The sequence below is a fragment of the Bombus flavifrons genome, chromosome 4 (genome assembly GCF_040668555.2).
Source record: "Bombus flavifrons isolate JBK064 chromosome 4, iyBomFlav1_principal, whole genome shotgun sequence".
NCBI lineage: Eukaryota > Metazoa > Arthropoda > Insecta > Hymenoptera > Apidae > Bombus > Bombus flavifrons.
The window spans coordinates 6,609,675-6,628,320 of record NC_138445.1 but is presented as its reverse complement, the minus strand read 5'-3'; the positions used below and the strand labels follow the sequence as shown (position 1 = coordinate 6,628,320).

The window sequence follows — 18,646 nt, the reverse complement described above, 5'->3', positions numbered from 1 at the left end:
GGATAATAAGTACAAAAGATGAATTAGTTAAAATCATGTATCTTTCATGTGGCGCTGCACCGCTCATACAACCAATGGATCAAGGAATAATCTCATGTTTCAAGCGAATGTACCGAATCGAATTGCTGAAAACATTAACTCCATGTACTAAACCCTATACAAAGGAAGAAACGATAGCCGACCACTACAACTTAAATATGTGGGATTGTTGCCGCATAGCAAGTAATGCTTGGTCAAAAGTCAACAATCCTATACTGAAAAACGCGTGGGATAAGCTTTTGAAGGATGAAAGCGAACAGAGTACGGAAGATCCCGAAATAATAAAAAAGGACATAGATAAAGCACTTAATAAACTGAAGGAAATACCAGGATGCGAAGAGTGCGACAGTATCGCTGTGATGAACTGGTTTGAAAGTACTCAGAAACATAATACGGACATAGAAGTCGATATCAGCAGTACTCTTATAGATTTTATAACTACAGCTATGGATACACAAGCGAGCAAACCTACTGACGAGAACTTTGAAGATATACTTGATGATAGCTCTCCATAAAAGGCCTAGATGATTTGAACTACAAAATGAAAATAACTCGGAGAAACTACTTATATTAAGACATATACATTAAATATATAAAGAAATATATTATGTTTTAGTGTCAAGTAAGGTATGGGATGAGTAAGATTTTATGAAGCGTTTAATTGTTTGTTTGTACCATTTTCTTTTAAATATATGTCACTGGGTATACGAAAAGCTGTTTTCCTACTATCCGGATATTTATTATTATTAGTCTCCATAATTAAGGTTCTGCAATATAGGCAAGACAAGAAAAGACGCGAAATGGTATTCTTCTATTTACGTTCTCTTTGACTTTCATACTTTCAATTTGTAAGTTAGAGTTAAAGCAACTGTTAACTTAAACCATTATAGGGAATATCGAGATGGGCCGATTATTAAACAAATATATGGTCCCACAAAAAAATGATGATGACCTTCAAATCTTATTTAAAAAATGGCTCTTAGAAAAAGCATTATCTACCACTGCGTGTGCTCCTCGAAATAGCATAACTTTGTCTTGTGTAGTCTTTTCCACACAAGCATTAAAAACTATCATTATCCTTGTCTTTTGCTGTTACAAAATTACGTAAAAATACTCGAAAAATAAAACCATGAAAAGAAGCTTTGCAATATTCGCAGAAAAAATGGATTATTGGTATTCTTGAAAATGCTACCGTTTGTAGAATAGACAGGAATATAAATTCAGTTACAAAAAACCATTTATTAGTAAACTCTTTTCAAATAAAATTATTTTCATTATTCTCATAATGAATTCTCATTTTCATGGTGCTTGCTTCTATCAACTCTATCAACTCTTGGTCGAATATTATTTTATTAGTCGAATATTGTTTTGATATACATTATAACCTCGATTATACATCACATACATACATTATCCGAACGTTCTATCATCAGAATGTTGTATAATTCTCTATAGTGTATCTCATATACATATATACGTATATAGCTATATAGGTATATAATCCATATGGTATTTGTTTCCCCCTATTAAGATTGTCGACGACTGTAACTGTTGAAGTAAAATCTCGTCACAACATTTCAGTGCGGTATTTACAGTCGAAACGTTACAAACGATAATGGCTCTAAAACGGACAGTGGGAATGTTGTCAATTGCCGAGAAATACGATATCATTCAAATGATGGAAAAAGGTGAGATTCAGAAAACCATAGCAGAAAAGTACAATATTACAGTTAGAACTGTGGGCATAGTAAAAGAACAACAGTCAAAGATAACAAAAGAATTCGAGAGCAGCTCAGCGGGTCCTAGCAGTTCCACAACAGTTTTTGAAAGATCAGCCTCTAAAGCAAAACTCGAAAAAGCTCTTCGCCAGTGGTACATACGATGTAGAAATAAAAACATACGAGTAACAGATGAGAAATTAGCGACTAAAGCTCGGGAATTCAATATCAAATTTCGCGGTACTTCTCATTTTAAAGGCAGTAAGAGTTGGGTGAAAAAGTATAAAAAACGTAATAGTTTCCGTAAAACGGATGCGAATGAAGATTTAGAAACTGTAAATAAACGTGCAGCGGATTACTACAAAGGTCAGCTTAAAAATCTTCTGCAAAACGGAGAATACACATTGGATAACGTTTACAATGCCGATTGCTTAGGACTAATGTGGAGAGCAGTACCAGAAAAAACTCTGCTCTTTGAGGCATCGCAATCGAAGAAAAGCCCGCACGGAGAAAGAGTTCTTACATTCCTTTGTGCAAATGCTACCGGAAGTCACAAGTTGCCAGTACTAGTAATCGGAACAACTAAGAATCCTCCATGTTTAAAATCCTCCAGAATTCTGTCAACTATCTACAAAGCTAACACCAAGCCTATCATGGACAGTAAACTTTTCAATGAATGGTTCGATGAATGTTTCTTAAAATCAGTTACAGAGAGACAACAGAAAATCGGGAGCAGAAAGAAAGCTCTGCTGTTGCTAGATAACATTGAAACTCATCACGAAAGCGGGATAGTAAGTACAAAAGATGAATTAGTTAAAATCATGTATCTTCCATGTGATGCTGCACCGCTCATACAACCAATGGATCATGGAATAATCTCACGTTTCAAGCGAATGTACGGAATCGAATTGCTGGAAACATTAGCTCCATGTACAAAACCCTATACAACGGAAAAAACGGAAGCCGACCACTACGACTTAAATATGTGGGATTGTTGCCGCATGACAAGTAATGCTTGGTCAAATGTCAACAATCCAATACTGAAAAACGCGTGGGACAAGCTTTTGAAGGATGAAAGCGAACAGAGTACGGAAGACCCCGAAATAATAAAAAAGGACATAGATAAAGCAATTGAAACACTGGAGAAAATACCAGGATGCGAAGGGTGCGACAGTATCGCTGTGATGAACTGGTTTGAAAGTAATAAAAAACTTAACGCCGACATACAAGTCGATATCAGCAGTATTCTTATAGATTTTCTAGATGCAGCTGTAGATACAGAAGCGAACACACCTACTGACGAGAACTTTGAAGATATACTTAATGATAGCTCTTCGTAAAAGGCCTAGATGATTTGAACTACAAAATGAAAATAACTCGGAGAAACTACTTATATTAAGACATATACATTAAATATATAAAGAAATATAATATGTTTTAGTGTCAAGTAAGGTATGGGATGGGTAAGATTTTATGAAGCGTTTAATTGTTTGTTTGTACCATTTTCTTTTAAATATATGTCACTGGCTATACGAAAAGCTGTTTTCCTACTATCCGCATATTTATTATTATGAGTCCCCATAATCAAGGTTCTGTAATATAGGCAAAACAAGAAAAGACGCGAAATGGTATTCTTGTATTTACGTTCTCTTTGACTTTCATACTTTCAATTTGAAAACTTACAGTTAAAGTAACTGTTAACTTAAACCTTTATAGGGAATATCGAGATGGACCGATTAATGTATTAAACAAATATATGGTCCCACAAAAAAATGATGATGACCTTCAAATCTTATTTAAAAAATGGCTCTTAGAAAAAGCATTATCTACCACTGCGTGTGCTCCTCGAAATAGCATAACTTTGCCCTGTATAGTCATTTCCACACAAGCATTAAAAACAATCATTATCATTATCTTTTGCTCTTACAAAATTACGTAAAAATACTCGAAAAATAAAACCATGAAAAGAAGCTTTGCAATATTCGCAGAAAAAAAGGATTATTGGTATTCTTGAAAATGTTACCGTTTGTAGAATAGACAGGAATATAAATTCAGTTACAAAAAACCATTTATTAGTAAACTATTTGCAAATAAAGTTATTTTCATTATTCTCATAATAAATTCTCATTTTCATGCTGCTTGCTTCTATCAACTCTTGGTCGAAAATTATTTTATTAGTCGAATATTGTTTTGATATACAGTATAACCTCGATTATACATCACATACATACATTATCCGAACGTTCAATCATCAGAATGTTGTATAATTCTCCATAGTGTATCTCATATACATATATACGTATATAGCTATATAGGTATATAATCCATATAGTATTTGTTTCTCCCTATTAAGATTGTCGACGACTGTAACTGTTGAAGTAAAATCTCGTCACAACATTTCAGTGCGGTATTTACATTCGAAACGTTACAAACAATAATGGCTCCAACTCGAGAACGGTTACGGTTGACAGTTGAGAATAAATATGAAATCCTTCAGATGATAGACAAAGGTGAGTCTCATAGATCCATAGCAAAAATGTATGGTATTAGACGTGCCACCGTGTCCACTATAAGATCAAGACGAGAAGAGATAATAAAATTATTTGAGACCAACTCAGCAGCTACTAGCCGTTACACTATAGTATTAGGAGCGGGAGGCTCTGTTGCGAATTTCCACAAAGCTCTTCACCAGTCTTACACACAATGTACAAAAAAAAACATAAATGTAACAAATGCAATCTTAAAGGATAAAGCTCGGGAATTGAATGCACAATTTCGCACAAATCATAGTTTTAAAGGCAGTCTCCGTTGGGTGGCAAGATTTAAAGAACGTTCTAATTTCCGTAAAGAGGATATCAGCAAAAATTTAGGAAATCAATATGAAGCGGATATCTTCAAAGCTGAGATTAGAAAACTTCTGCAAGACGGGGAGTACACATTGGATAATGTTTACAATGCCGATAGCGCAGCACTAATGTGGAAAGCAGTACCAGAAAAAACTCTGCTCTTTGAGAAATCGCAATCAAGGAGAAGAATGGGCGGAGGACAAGTTACTACATTTCTCTGTGCAAATGCTACCGGATGTCACAAGCTGCCGGTACTAATAATTACCACGATTGAGGATTTTCCATTTTTCAATAGTTTTCACCCAAGTGATCCATCAATTATGAATAAAACTAACACCAAGCCTTTCATGGACAATAACATACTCAATGAATGGTTCAATAAATGTTTCTTAAAATTAGTTACAGAAAGACAACAGAAAAACGGACACAGAGAGAAAACTCTGTTGTTGCTACATAACGGTGGCTCGAATCACGAAAACAGGATAATAAGTACAAAAGATGAATTTGTTAAAATCATGTACTATTCATATGACGCTGCACCGCTCATACAACCAATGGATCGTGGAATAATCGCATGTTTTAAACGAATGTACGGAAACGAATTGCTAGAATCATTAATGCCAACATCTAACAGCGTTTCAGAGGAAGAACTTATACACATCTATTCCCAATTAAATATAGATGATTGCTGTCGTATGGTACATAATGCTTGGTCAAAAGTCGAGAATCCAATACTGAAAAACGCGTGGAACAAGCTTTTGAAGGATGAGGGCGAACAGAGTTCGGAAGAGTCCGAAATAATAAAAAAAGACATAGATGAAGCTCTTACAAAACTGAATAGATTACCAGGATGCGGAGAGTGCGACAGTATCGCTGTGATGAACTGGTTTAAAACTGATAAGGAACATAATACCGACACACAAGATGATATCCAGGAAACTCTTCTAGATTTTATAAACGCTGCTACGAATACAGAAGCGAACGAACTTTGAAAATATACTTGATAATAGCACTCCATAAAAGGCTTAGATGGTTTGAACTACAAAATGAAAGCAATTAGGAGGAATTACTTATATTAAGACACATATATTTAAAAATATATTAAGAAATATAATATGTATTATTGACAAGAAAGGTATGGGACGTATAAGATTTTATGTAGCGCTGAATTGTTTGTTTGTACCATTTAGTTTGAAATATATGACAATCGGTATACGAGAAGCTGTTTTCTAATATCCTGATATTTATTATTATGAATTACGATAATCAAGAATCAACAATATATGGAAAACAAGGAAAAACGCGAAATGGTCTCCTTGTATTTGTCGGAGAGGAAAGAACACAGGAGCCTCTGGAATGCTGGGGAATCCCGCATCATTTTAACCTGGAGTTTACTATAGCTGAAATTAAACAATTGTAATTATCCAACCTAACTGTAATCGTCCGGGATTAGTAATAATGAGCTTGGGCTCGAGGCGACCGTCGGTCGCCAACGTACCCGCGGTCAAGGGATGAACGCTTTGTCTAACAAAGGTATTTTATAACCACCATTAAAAGAAGTATCCCTGGTAAGACATGACAGTAAACATTCTAACGGTCTCTGTTCCGTGGCCACCTTCTCTCGAGGGCAATTAGCACCTTTTCTAATCACCGGTATGGAAATTGACCAATTAGCAGCAACGCCAATTTCCCTTACTCCCTGAACGAAGACTATCCTCGACGAATCCGATGATCTCGTGCCCTTAGACACAGCCCGATAGAGTTTTCCTCTGTGGCATCATCGGGACGGAAAAGGCATTCTTTCACGCGATCTCGTCAACTGAAGGAAGTAACGTTCTTACGAATTATTGTGCGGACTTAGACTTCGCGAGCACGTTCATCCATCATCCCTCTGACCGCGGTTTCGTTATCGAACCCGAGACCATTGTTACTAGTATCGCGGGTGCCTAATCACCACAGTCGATTGTTCAACTTGTATCATCCGTGCCTGTGCTAATAAACTGTGTCTTTATTATATCGCAACGATGGCTAATTTCAATGAAGACTCACCAAACACCCACAATCCTGACCCGAACGCTACTCCGACATATTTATGTCCTCTTTGACTTTCATATTTTCAATTTGAACAATTAGAGTTAATGTAACTGTTAAATTAAATCTTTGTAGGGAATATCGAGATGGATCGATTAATGTATTAAACAAATATATGGTCCCACAAAAAAATGTTGATTACCTTCAAATCTTATTTAAAAAATGACTTTCGGAAAAAACATGATCTACCACTGCGCGTGCTTCTCCATATAACATAACTTTGTCCTGTATAGTTTTTTTCATACAACCATTAAGAACGAAGATATTTAGATATTCCGCTTTAGGTGTTCCGATTTATGTTCCTCACTCTGTATATCAGCAGATATTTATCAGTGCGAGTACCTACCAAAGCCGCTGGATACGTAAATAATCGGTGCAAAACTTGATTTGGAATTAAATTTATATTTATAGAATCATATTATGTAGAAAGAAATACAATACATTTATTAACTTCTTTTTTCCCTCTTCTATCTCGTATTCTTTATAATTTGTCTTATTAAACGGAGAAGATATTACGATTGTAATTAATTAACTAAATATAATTATTAAGAATTTAATTATTGGGAATGGCGACCTCGCCCATTTAAATGACTGTGAAATATATTATCAAGATTTTCATTCTCAATAACTCTCCGTCGGTTTTGGTTTTCAAGTTATGAAGCAATTTCTTAGTAAAAGATTAGCATTTATTATAATTATTAACATTTATCTGTGATCTCTATTCTGATGTTTTGTATAAAATTATTTATTTTTGTAATTTTGCAAAAAATTACAAGTTTTACCAAATTTCATTTGTATAAAGTGTAAAGGAAACATTAAATATAACATTAGACGCGTTACAAGCCAAAGAAAATGCTAAATACTTTAGTTTGAATTAAAAGAAAATATAATAGAATATATTTTAATCTTATAAGAAAACAATTGCTGACAATTCTTTAGAAAGAATTTCAGTCTCAGCTTATAATTTTGATGAAATGTAAATACATCATCGTATTCTGATATCTACCAACTATTTTTTACCTAACAAATGTCTTAATCATCTTGAAAAGAAACTAAAAATTATGATTATTATTAATATTTTCGGAGATCTACGAATTACTGAACATATGCTATAAAATGAGCAGTAGCGTTAAACTAAATCATTAAACGTAAATGTTGATACAGGTACTCGTTAACATACGTCTCGAAAATATTTACATCTTCTTAAAAGAAAGTAACAGTTTTCTGACATAAGGGAACGTCCTGAATTAAAATGTCAAAAAATCGTTTTTTTTTTTTTATTGCCTAAATCGATAGATACACTATCTAAGAATATATTTGCAAAGTGATAAAGGCCAATTCTAAATATTTCCAAGAATATAAAGCAGACGAGCGTGGAGCAGGTATGTGAGCGCTCGCCACTCCGACTTTCTATTCAGAGTTTCATACCTAAAAAAGGTTGAAGGGTTGTTCAATAGAATAGTTACAATCTATGGTTGTATCCAGTCGAGTCTTGTGTATGATTCATTTAGTGTACGTGGCTTTACCTACTAGTTTGTAGCATTAACGGTTAGTTTTGTTCAGATTGTAAAAATTTGTACACATCGTAAAAATATTATGGTTTGGCCATTAGTCCAAAAGATGAAAGAAACTGTAACAGCAACGCTGAATCATCCCGGTCGATTGATTAATGAAGAAGTTGAGAAACACATTCGCCCAATTTATGAAGATCTCCCAGACGATAACCTTTTTAACGCGATGCTTAGGCGGTTATACTCAAAATTCCAATGAGTCGTTCAACTCAACAATTTGGCTCATCATTCCAAAACACCTCAATTCGGGCCAAAAGATCGTTGAAATTGCTGCCTACACGGCTGCAGGTATGTTCAACGAAGGGTATTCAGCGATTCTGAGTGTCATGCAGTTGCTTAATTTGAATACAGACCAGCAGTGCAAAATGTTTACTGATATCGTTGACACGCAACGGATCGAGAGAGAGAACAAGCGCCAGGCATTTAGCCGTAAAGAGGCTCGTACAGCTCGTAGACTCTGTCAAATGCATCAAAGTGAGGCTTTTGAAGAAGTAGAAGGACTGATATATTGACCAGGAATAGCTGATTAGCAGATTATCAACGTAAGTAACTAAAAATTGATATTTTTTCCTATTGAAAATTTTGAAACGCGTTTTCACCAGTTTTTATTTTCACGATTTTTCTAAATTGGTGGGCGTAATAGCAAAAAAAAACTAAACGACTTATTTAATTGAACCAACAATTTTTTTCTTCAGTATTAAATTCTCTTCTAAGTGAACTAAAAAAGTTCGTCAAAAAGTTTATTTAAATAATTGTTATAGCACCTTAAAGTTTTTTTTTTAAACACATTTCTTTTTTAAACCCGCCGAAATTTTTAATTTCACATTTTTTTCTACCTTTTTTTAGTTCACCCACAAGAAAACAAAAATTTAATCCTTTTTTGATTTTTTGTTTCAGTCAAGAATTACGAAGCGGATCTTTCCAGCCGATTGAAGACTGCAGCGACAAGATGCCCATTAGATAGGCTTAGAAATCTGTTATAATTTTTTTTTTACTTTAAAAAGAATTTTTTTGTATTCGTTAAATATATATAAAACCATACTTCAAAATTCAAGAACTTCATTTCTTTCTTTCCCTTCTAAAAAAAAAATCACAAAAAAAACGCTATTTTATAACGTTACAATTCAGGACACCCCTATAACAAGCTAATATTTCTTTAAGGAATTATTCTTTAAGGAATAGCGAATTACATCTATCAATGCGTCAAAAAATATAATCTTACTTTTAAAAATGTATGTAACATTCCTCTTACCTCAACGCCTACATCCATCAATATTCTGGCTACATTATACGATATCACCCTAGATCTCCCATACATGTTCCTAAACACAACTTTGTTCTTCAGAGTATCGAGCCGAAATTATTCGGCGAATCGAAGTTACCCGTGTCAGTTAAAAATATTTACAATTATGTTTAATAAAGGCCAAAAAGGTAACAATTCTATTTACATTTTGAAATTTGTAAAAGTATTAATTGCGAAATATTGGTTGGTAAATCTGTACTTGAGGACTAGCATATCTCGTTCATCTTTGTCGAAATATAGTTATACTTACTAAAACTCCTTTATCAGATTATTAAGTCAGAATATTATATGTTGTATAAGAAATATTTAATATCGTCAGCTTCATGTCCAATGTTATGTTACATTCGTTGTTAGAAATTGTAAAAGAAGGACTATTCGTAACATTAGAACGTGTTTAAAGAAATAAAATGAAAGCAGTTCATCGGATTTTAATAGATCAAGTAATTGGACAGACTTCTCCATATTTAGGAAACCGTTTAGGCATTTCTTTCACCTGATGTTTGATTCGATGAATTTTTCCTAATTGTACTTTAACCCCTTCATAACACTAGACGAGATATCTCGCGTCCTGATGCAACCAGTCAAAACCACCAGCCGCACCCAAGTGAGTGGACTGCAAAAAATAGTTCAAAAGCTGATAACGGGGGCTGCCAATTTTGAAAGTAAGTCGCGGAAAGAATGCCAGATTATTATTTATGATAACGATTTGAGAAATACTACTGATAAAAATTCAATAATACTTGCTACATGATTTTGTGGTAACAAAGACGCAATCGTCGCTTTATCTATGGAAAATTATACAACTGTGGAGTCTTGGGAAAGTGGTGATTCATGATTTATGGAAGCTTAGCCCTCCGCTGAAGAGCGAAGGCTTGCTTGTATATTAACTTGTGATGAAGTATGTGATGACGCACACCAATAAAAAGCAACCACATTACTTCTTATCATCAGGAAATCCATTTACACATATGCCTAAGCGTGCACTTCACCTAGTGAATTATTAATGCATACATACATACATGCTATGAATTTTGAATGTACCATTTCCCATAACTTTATACTTCTAATTTATAAATGTTTTACATTTCAAAATGCTTACATTTCATCACCCCGAAATGCAGAAATCATTAGCAATACCATTTACGGCGAGAATTAAAGAGTTAACACTAGAGAAATATATTTATATCATAATGTTCAAAATATAATAAAAATATCAACGTTTTGTTTGAATTTGTATATGATCAAGGTGGTATATATAATTTACTTAACGCACTTGATTTAAGTGACGATCAGGCAATCGCTCATGCGTCATTCATAATGATCATCGACGACTGACCGATAGCACATAACGGTACTATATAGAGTTTTTTCTAAATAGGATTCTCCTAAGTAATGAATCTCCAGATTGAGATTGGTTGATTGAGTCTTTTGATCGAAACTACGCTAAAACTTCTAGTAAATCTTAGCTGCCTAATTGAAACTACATTAAACTAATAGAATTTGATTATTCTAAGTCTCTGATTAAAACATAACTTGACCTTTATTCAATTCTTATATCTTCTAATCAAAATTTGCAATAAATCAAACTACAGAAGCTTTTGAAAGTATTCGCACATTTGCCAACACGTCTCATGAACATATTACGTTTGTTATATTAGACATTTTGAAATTTCATTAGCTCTGCAATGGCATGCAACTCTTATGATTATATTGGTGAAGTTACAAACAATTCCAAAAATGTATACAGAAGTTATAAGATATTTAGCACACGTATACAGATGCTTTACAGAGATCACGAAAGTATTTAAACAGGCAGTCACAATGTTAATACGTCTCAATATTCAATGGAAACATCTTTAACACGTATTATATTCATACCATGTACTCATTTTTTCCTAAATATAAGTTTGGAGTAAATATCTTGTAACTTCTACATTTATTTTCAGATTAAATTCAAATCTCGCCAATATAATCATGGCAATTGCGTCCTATAATAGGGTTAACGAAATTTCATGTTTTATGTAACATGCATAATATGCACATACAACATAAAAGTTTTATATGGTAAATAAATAAATACTCTTGCGAGTCACTATACGTATTGTGAGTCATGACTAAATAATTCAACTAGATCCCATGATTGTTTGATATTATACCCGCCTATGCTTCAGATGGGGTGAGGCGATTCCAACAATACTTAATGTAGTACTTGTGACTATTCTGAAAAGTTTTCTCCTGGTTTCGAAATTTTCTGTGCTTTAGTCAATTATTCTTTGCATGCTGATGCATGGCGTTTATCGAAGCTCTTCGATAATCTCTGACCAATGGCACGTTTATGTGGCTTGCCAGTGAAAAGCTGACTTTCTAGGTCTAGAAACACGCAATTCTACCATCTTTCAAACTGCCAGATACCTTCTAATAGCATAACCGTAACATAAATCATATTAGCGGCGAACGCATAAGACATTACAACACACGTTAAAGACACGTTACGCCTTGTAATGGCATGCGTGTTTGAATAAAGTAGAGAATAACGTCGGAGTTATTATAAATTTTTATTTTCAAGATATCCGTATTTAATGATCGCAACTTTAGCATTGCTTACTTTCCGTCGAAAAAGGCAAGTTGTTAGTACTTACTTAAAAATAAATATGGATTTTCGATAGAATCGTTAAAGATAGGTTTCCTTCTTGCTTATTGAAAGATATTGAAAAATACCGTTGAAATGTATAAATTGATGAAAAATATCTTGGGTTTATGTAAAAAATATAGTTACGTTTTCAAACATGGTACTGTATAAATTACTTTATGAAATATTAATGGACTTGAATGTGAAGTTAAAAACTTTGAATTTTTCATATCACTTTTATTCATTCATGACTTTTATATATATATATATATATATATATATATATATATATATATATTTAAATTATTATTGTTTATTAAATTTCCAATATAACTTTGATTAATATTTTCAAATACTGACACTGTATTTTTGAAATCATTTATTGAGAGACAAATCCTACGTTGAAACACAGTTTTAATATAGCCTCTTCTAAATTTTCACTCTGTATATCAATATGCTTTTCTGCAATCATGATTTCGTTATTTCGCTCTTAAGTACCAATCTCATGATCCACCGCCAAACTTTTTTGGACACTATCTATCATCCAATTATTTTTGTCCACGACTGTGTGTATCTCAAATTAAATCATTTATTTAATAGACGTGTACTTAACGAATTATGAACAATAAAATAATAATGAATATTATCTTCCCACAAAATATGTAAAACTATAGTAACGGGATTTATTAATAATACCGATGAGATTAAAATAAATTTAATCCTTTACAATTCTGGAAACAGATAACTGACACCACTTGCAAACTAAACTACGTAAAAGGTACATTTCAAAGCAGCTTTCATCGATTTTATTGAAATTTATATACATACATAGTTCTTAGAAAACTGTACCGCGCGTATTTTTATTGACAATCATCCAATCATCAATGAAATGAAAATAGTTTTCGAATCTTGAAAGCTGCATGTGTGTTTTTTAATTGCATGTAGTGAAAAAAAATCAGGCACAAAGTTTAAAGAAAAGAGTTATTTATTTAAAATATATATTTGAATATGTCTAATCATTTTTCTTGTTTCTCATTTTCAGTTAAATTTATATAAATACATGAACTATAGACCAAAAAAGAAAATCTGTTTTTAAAATTGTTTGTCCTCTTACATTAGAATTATGTTTGCTTATCTTTCGAATTGTAACTACATACCAGAAATGATCGAAATATGTGGAATAAAATGTCAAAATATACAATTGCCAAAATTCATAATTTTGTTTTTATTACTGGTTCCAAACTTATCCCATTTCTCGGCATTTCTTATTATTTCTTACATATATACATAATCTACTACCTGTAATTAATATTTAAATATGTTATCTCGTTAACGTAGTATTTGTACTGTTTCAACTATAAAGTGTATATAAAACAAAATAGTTGGAAAAATCTTCAAAATATAAACATCATACATATTGAACGAGAGCTCTGTTTTTAAAGTTCCAAGTTTACATATTCACTTTCACTTTCAGTCGGAATACGAAGTAATGTCATATTACAATTTTATTATGTAAATATTCAACAAAAAGTCAGTGTCACGTTTCGAGATCTTTATAAGTTCAATAATTTGTTCTTGTTCAAATGTATTTTAATCGAAAATCTTGACACACTCCGGAGTACCCTATACACAAGGCTCTCAATAACACTTTACACGTTTTTTCTTTTTAACGCAATTAGAGACTCGAGCTCCTTATAACATTTAATGGATAGTATTCTAAAATGACAAGAAGAAAATTGAGTGTTAACGAGAAACGTATATCGTAAAATTAAAAGTATGGTGACGAATTTTATATTGACTCAAAACATTTCCTGTGATATACCTACATAGAAAGTGATAACGGTTATTCTGAAAATATTTATGATAGTAATTCCGAGAGTGACATAGTTCCAATAAAAAGACGAGTGACGTAATTAATAATTTCTGGCGACAATGAATAGAAGAAACTGATGAGAATGAGAATACTGGTATAAATGTCACGCCTAAAGGACAGCGTCGATAAAAAATTAATTACGCGATGGAGACAAAAATTATTGGATCTAAAATTTCTGTTCATTGCAACAAACTAATTACTTTCGTGATGTCCTCGAACACCAGAGCATCGGATCAGAGAATGTTTTGAGAGATACTATACCACGATGGAACAGTATAGAATATGATTTTTATATCAAATGAAACCATGTTATTATGTCACATATGTGTGTGAAGTCGAAAAGAGCAATAAATTTTGTTTATTATTTATTGTCTTCCATTATGTTATTACTATTTATTCATTGAAAATTAATTTCGACCATATATAGCATATATACCATATATAGCACCTGTGTATAAACTAACAATGACCGTTAGGGATTTTAAAAGATGTCTTGCAGCCTGTAGTTCCCAAAATATTCTAAAAAATATAACCTCAATTCTCATCTTTTCTTCAAATATATTTCGCAAGAACTACTTTTTCTATCCCAATAAGGATGCATATAAATTAAAAAGAACGTTAAAATTTGGTATATAAAAAATATAGAAAAAAAGAGATCGCATGCTCTTTTTAAACCAAAAGATAATATTTGAAGTCATGAGATTATATAACTGAATAACTGACATACGTACCAAAATAGTGCATTAACAAAAAGATAATCAGTTGAGAAAGTGAGGAACTAAATTAAATATAAAAATAAAAGAGGAAGGAGAAGGGGGTGAATCCAGATAAGAAAAATGTTAAACAATTTTATTAAAATGACCATAAATTCAAAAGTGCACACACTTGCACTAAAATGCTGAATAAATGATCTGACATAATTTAAATCTGTAATTTCCATTTTAATGACAGTCAATAGTCATAGAAGATAAATCTTATATTACTGTATGTATATACTATTCTTTATTATTTCAATTCTTATTTAAGTTACAAGTTGATCTAACGTAACATACATTTTATCGAAAAAGAGAGGAAGTGAGGAGAAAGAAAATACTAGCGTTATAAAATATTACAATACTCTACTGATGACCTTAAAATATGTGACACAGCTATCACTTCTCCTGATTAATTTCTTACACAAATTTTTTCAACAATTCTTTGACTGTGAAAGATATAAGCAATTGAGGAATCAGTACAAATTGACAACACAGCGTTTAATCGTTTGTACTCATGCGCACGGCTGTTTCATTCGTTCTATGTCGTCATCAATAGTAGGTCATCGCACTCTTCCTCATTCCCCTCTTACTCTTTATTATCATACACATACAAAAGTAAGAATCATAATAATGTCTCTGAGCAACATAACAATGTACAAATTAATTTTTGACCAATATGCAAATAAAAATTAGGCACATCATGTCACATCCAATGTACTCTACATATTATAACATCCTCTGATAATACGAAAACTATACACACTGTAAAAAGCACAAATTAATATATGATATAATTTACACTATACAAAAAATGTACATGTAAAACAACATTAATAATGCTAAAGTCTGCCTTGTTCTTTATACCTTAACATCGTATGATGCATCTTTTGCATTCTTCCGATTGAAATTTACGTTTTCTTATACATATATTTTTCTTCCGAAATTGAAGATAATTCGCAAGAGATTTTCTTTCAAAATGAATGATTATTTTCTTTGATTTTGTGATTTAAGTCGGCTAAATCATTATTTATTTTTATGCTTAAGTTAATATAAATCTATATGTAAATATCTGTACATGAATCTTGACATATGTGTGTATGGATCTTAAGAAAATATCAAGTAGTCATAAAAATATCATTTTGTATTAACCTATAATTCATTACCACTAATTTTGATACATATCATGTAAAAATTTTAAAAATCATAGATGCATTTATCTCTTGTACAATCAAGCTTTAAAATTTTTTTTATTTCATAATATATGTATTATATATGTATTTATTTCATAAAATCACATATATATAAAAAGATATATAACATAGTAATGTGTATAAAAATAAAGTAATTAAAAGTTGTAGCTAGATGTAATGTAAATAAGGGAAAAAATTAAGAAAGTCAGAGATTTAACTATTCTTCAAAAATCATAAGTTACCTCATACCGTATACTACTTGTATACGTGCATTTAACTATTCTGACAAACTATAGTTATTCTTTGAATAATAAAAATCTAAAATCATAACTTTCAGTACCATAAATTACTAAAAGCAATTATCATTTCAAAGAACAGTACCAGATCTTTGACATATAAACTACTATTATTATGTAATCTAACATTTTAAAATATATTGAATTCTTGATCAAGATTCTATACAAATTTTCTATTATTCATTCATATTATTCATAAGAAAGAGATAAATCTAAAATATTACTATGTATGAACTTGTAATATATACTTACTTTATAAACTTGGCCATATGTTCCATTACCAACAACTTCGATTAACTCGAAAATACCTGCTGGTTCCTATAACACACATACACACATATAAGTATATATACATGCATATACAATTTAAGTATAAATTATATTTGTATATCATGTTTTTTGTACGATGTATATATACAATACACTGCATGATGTATATTATGTATAAAATAATATTTGAATCAACAATTTCCAATCAGTTATTTTCATATACTAAGACACTATTAAATATTTTATAGGTCCTTAAGAAATAGATGTATCACAATACTTAAATCTTTAATATTCAAATAATATAAACTGTTAATATTTGTTTAATAGGTACATGTATACACATCTGCATAGTGTATGCATGTATGCACTATATTTAGTTCACATTCTAAAAAAAGTTACATATATTACAATTTATCAGAAATAAAAAATTCTTGCATCAATGAAAAATAATACAATAATGAAAGAGAGAAAAATGAGATAATAATAACTAACTATAATTTTATATTTACTTAATAATACTGTACGTAAAAATTGTATGTATAATATCTGTTCACAACATTAACTGTTAATCTTAATTTTTAGATAATTTGTATAAATCAGTCCAAAACTGTAAACGCGAACAAAATACAAAAATGACTAACTAAACAACTTCGAATCTCCTTAATTTATTTTTTAAAAAGCATTTAGAGAGCAATTTTTAAAAATTGTACAGAAATTCAACAAAATTGTATTCTCTTATTTCCTTCTTTCTTCATTATGCTGTGGTGCTACCAAGGAATAATAATCATCGTTTACTCTTATGAGGTTAATTATCAATCATTGAATTCATAGAAACTACAAAAAATAGACTTCTGCGTCCATAAACAAATATCATTAAATATTAGATTATACCTGATAAATAAAAAGCATTAAAAGTCGTAACGCACCTTCAAAGCGTTCAGATCAATGTCGTCGAGCGAACAGTTGACGCTCGGTGCCAAATTATGCGCCATCTTGATACGCCACTTGCGCTCCTTGCGAGATATCTTTTCCACTTGAGCTCAGCAAATCCACCGTCTATCCCCTTTTCTGCTTCTCTCGTTATTGTTCTTATTCCTTATTACAATTTAAACCGTATAATAATGTAGGGATATAGAAAGAAGAAAATTCCGTCTTCGCACTTACACTACACAGAACACCAGGATCACTAATAGAAAATTTTTATTAAAATAATTCACCGGTAAACTAGTTACACGAATATTTTCATGAAAATTTAACCGAACACAACCGAAAGAGAAAGGAAATACACATAGAGCAATGGCACATGGCGTATGAAAGAACTCTAACGATCAACGAAGGAACAGTTTACCAATCAGATTAGAAAACAATACACTTCCATCACGTTCTCCCCGAATTTTTCGTAAAATATAAATATCAATAATGCGTAATGGCAAGTAACGTATTACACACTCACAGCGCTAAGCGCTGGATTATCGTATCGTCATAACGGATGCGGCACAACCGAGCCGAGCCCAAACACCACGGCAGCGGCCGTTCTACGTCCTGTCGTACTGCTTGCTGCACGCCTCTATTCCCTCTCATTCCCTCCTTGGCACTCTCTTACTATCTTCTTCGTTCTTATGCGTGCGCACACATGCTTTTTCTGTTCTCTCTTCTTAATGTAGACAATATTTTCACCGTCTTTGTTTTTCGTGCGCTACGATTGTATACCACTATGCTTCTTGACGTCATCAGCGCAACTATGATGGCGGCAAGTACTTACTTCCCTTCCTAATTTTCTTATCATAAAATAAAATTAAACAAAAAATCATTTCACTGATAGTTTCACTATTTCCCAATTATAATTAATAAGTATGATATATTTTAATAATATTTGTATATTTCATAAATGATTATTTCTTTTGTAAATGTACAACACCATATTTCACACAAATGGAAAATTTAAATAATTAAAAATAAAAAAGATGGCCGTTTAACATTCTTTCTTTAATACAATTTTCATTAAAACCTAATATATTTTTAAATAACACTAAAACATGTTTGGAATAATAATACTTTTATGTAT

At 31.8% G+C, this 18,646-nt stretch overlaps 1 protein-coding gene across 15 annotated transcripts in view; it reads right to left on the bottom strand.

Annotated features, from left to right (window-relative positions):
• msn (serine/threonine-protein kinase msn) overlaps positions 1-18,286 on the bottom strand; it is a 92,445-nt gene extending 74,159 nt beyond the window's left edge. For 4 of the 15 annotated variants that reach the window (XM_069111937.1, XM_069111939.1, XM_069111942.1 and 1 more), the window contains exons 1-2: positions 17,508-18,283; positions 16,564-16,629 (exon numbers count right to left, since the gene is read on the bottom strand). In XM_069111937.1, the coding sequence (XP_068968038.1) occupies positions 16,564-16,629; positions 17,508-17,573 (132 nt within the window). In that variant the 5' untranslated portion in view covers positions 17,574-18,283. Of the gene's footprint in view, positions 1-16,563; positions 16,630-17,507 lie in introns of all 15 variants that reach the window. The other 11 variants (XM_069111941.1, XM_069111940.1, XM_069111951.1 and 8 more) reach the window with 9 other exon arrangements.
• Positions 18,287-18,646: the final 360 nt, after the last annotated feature.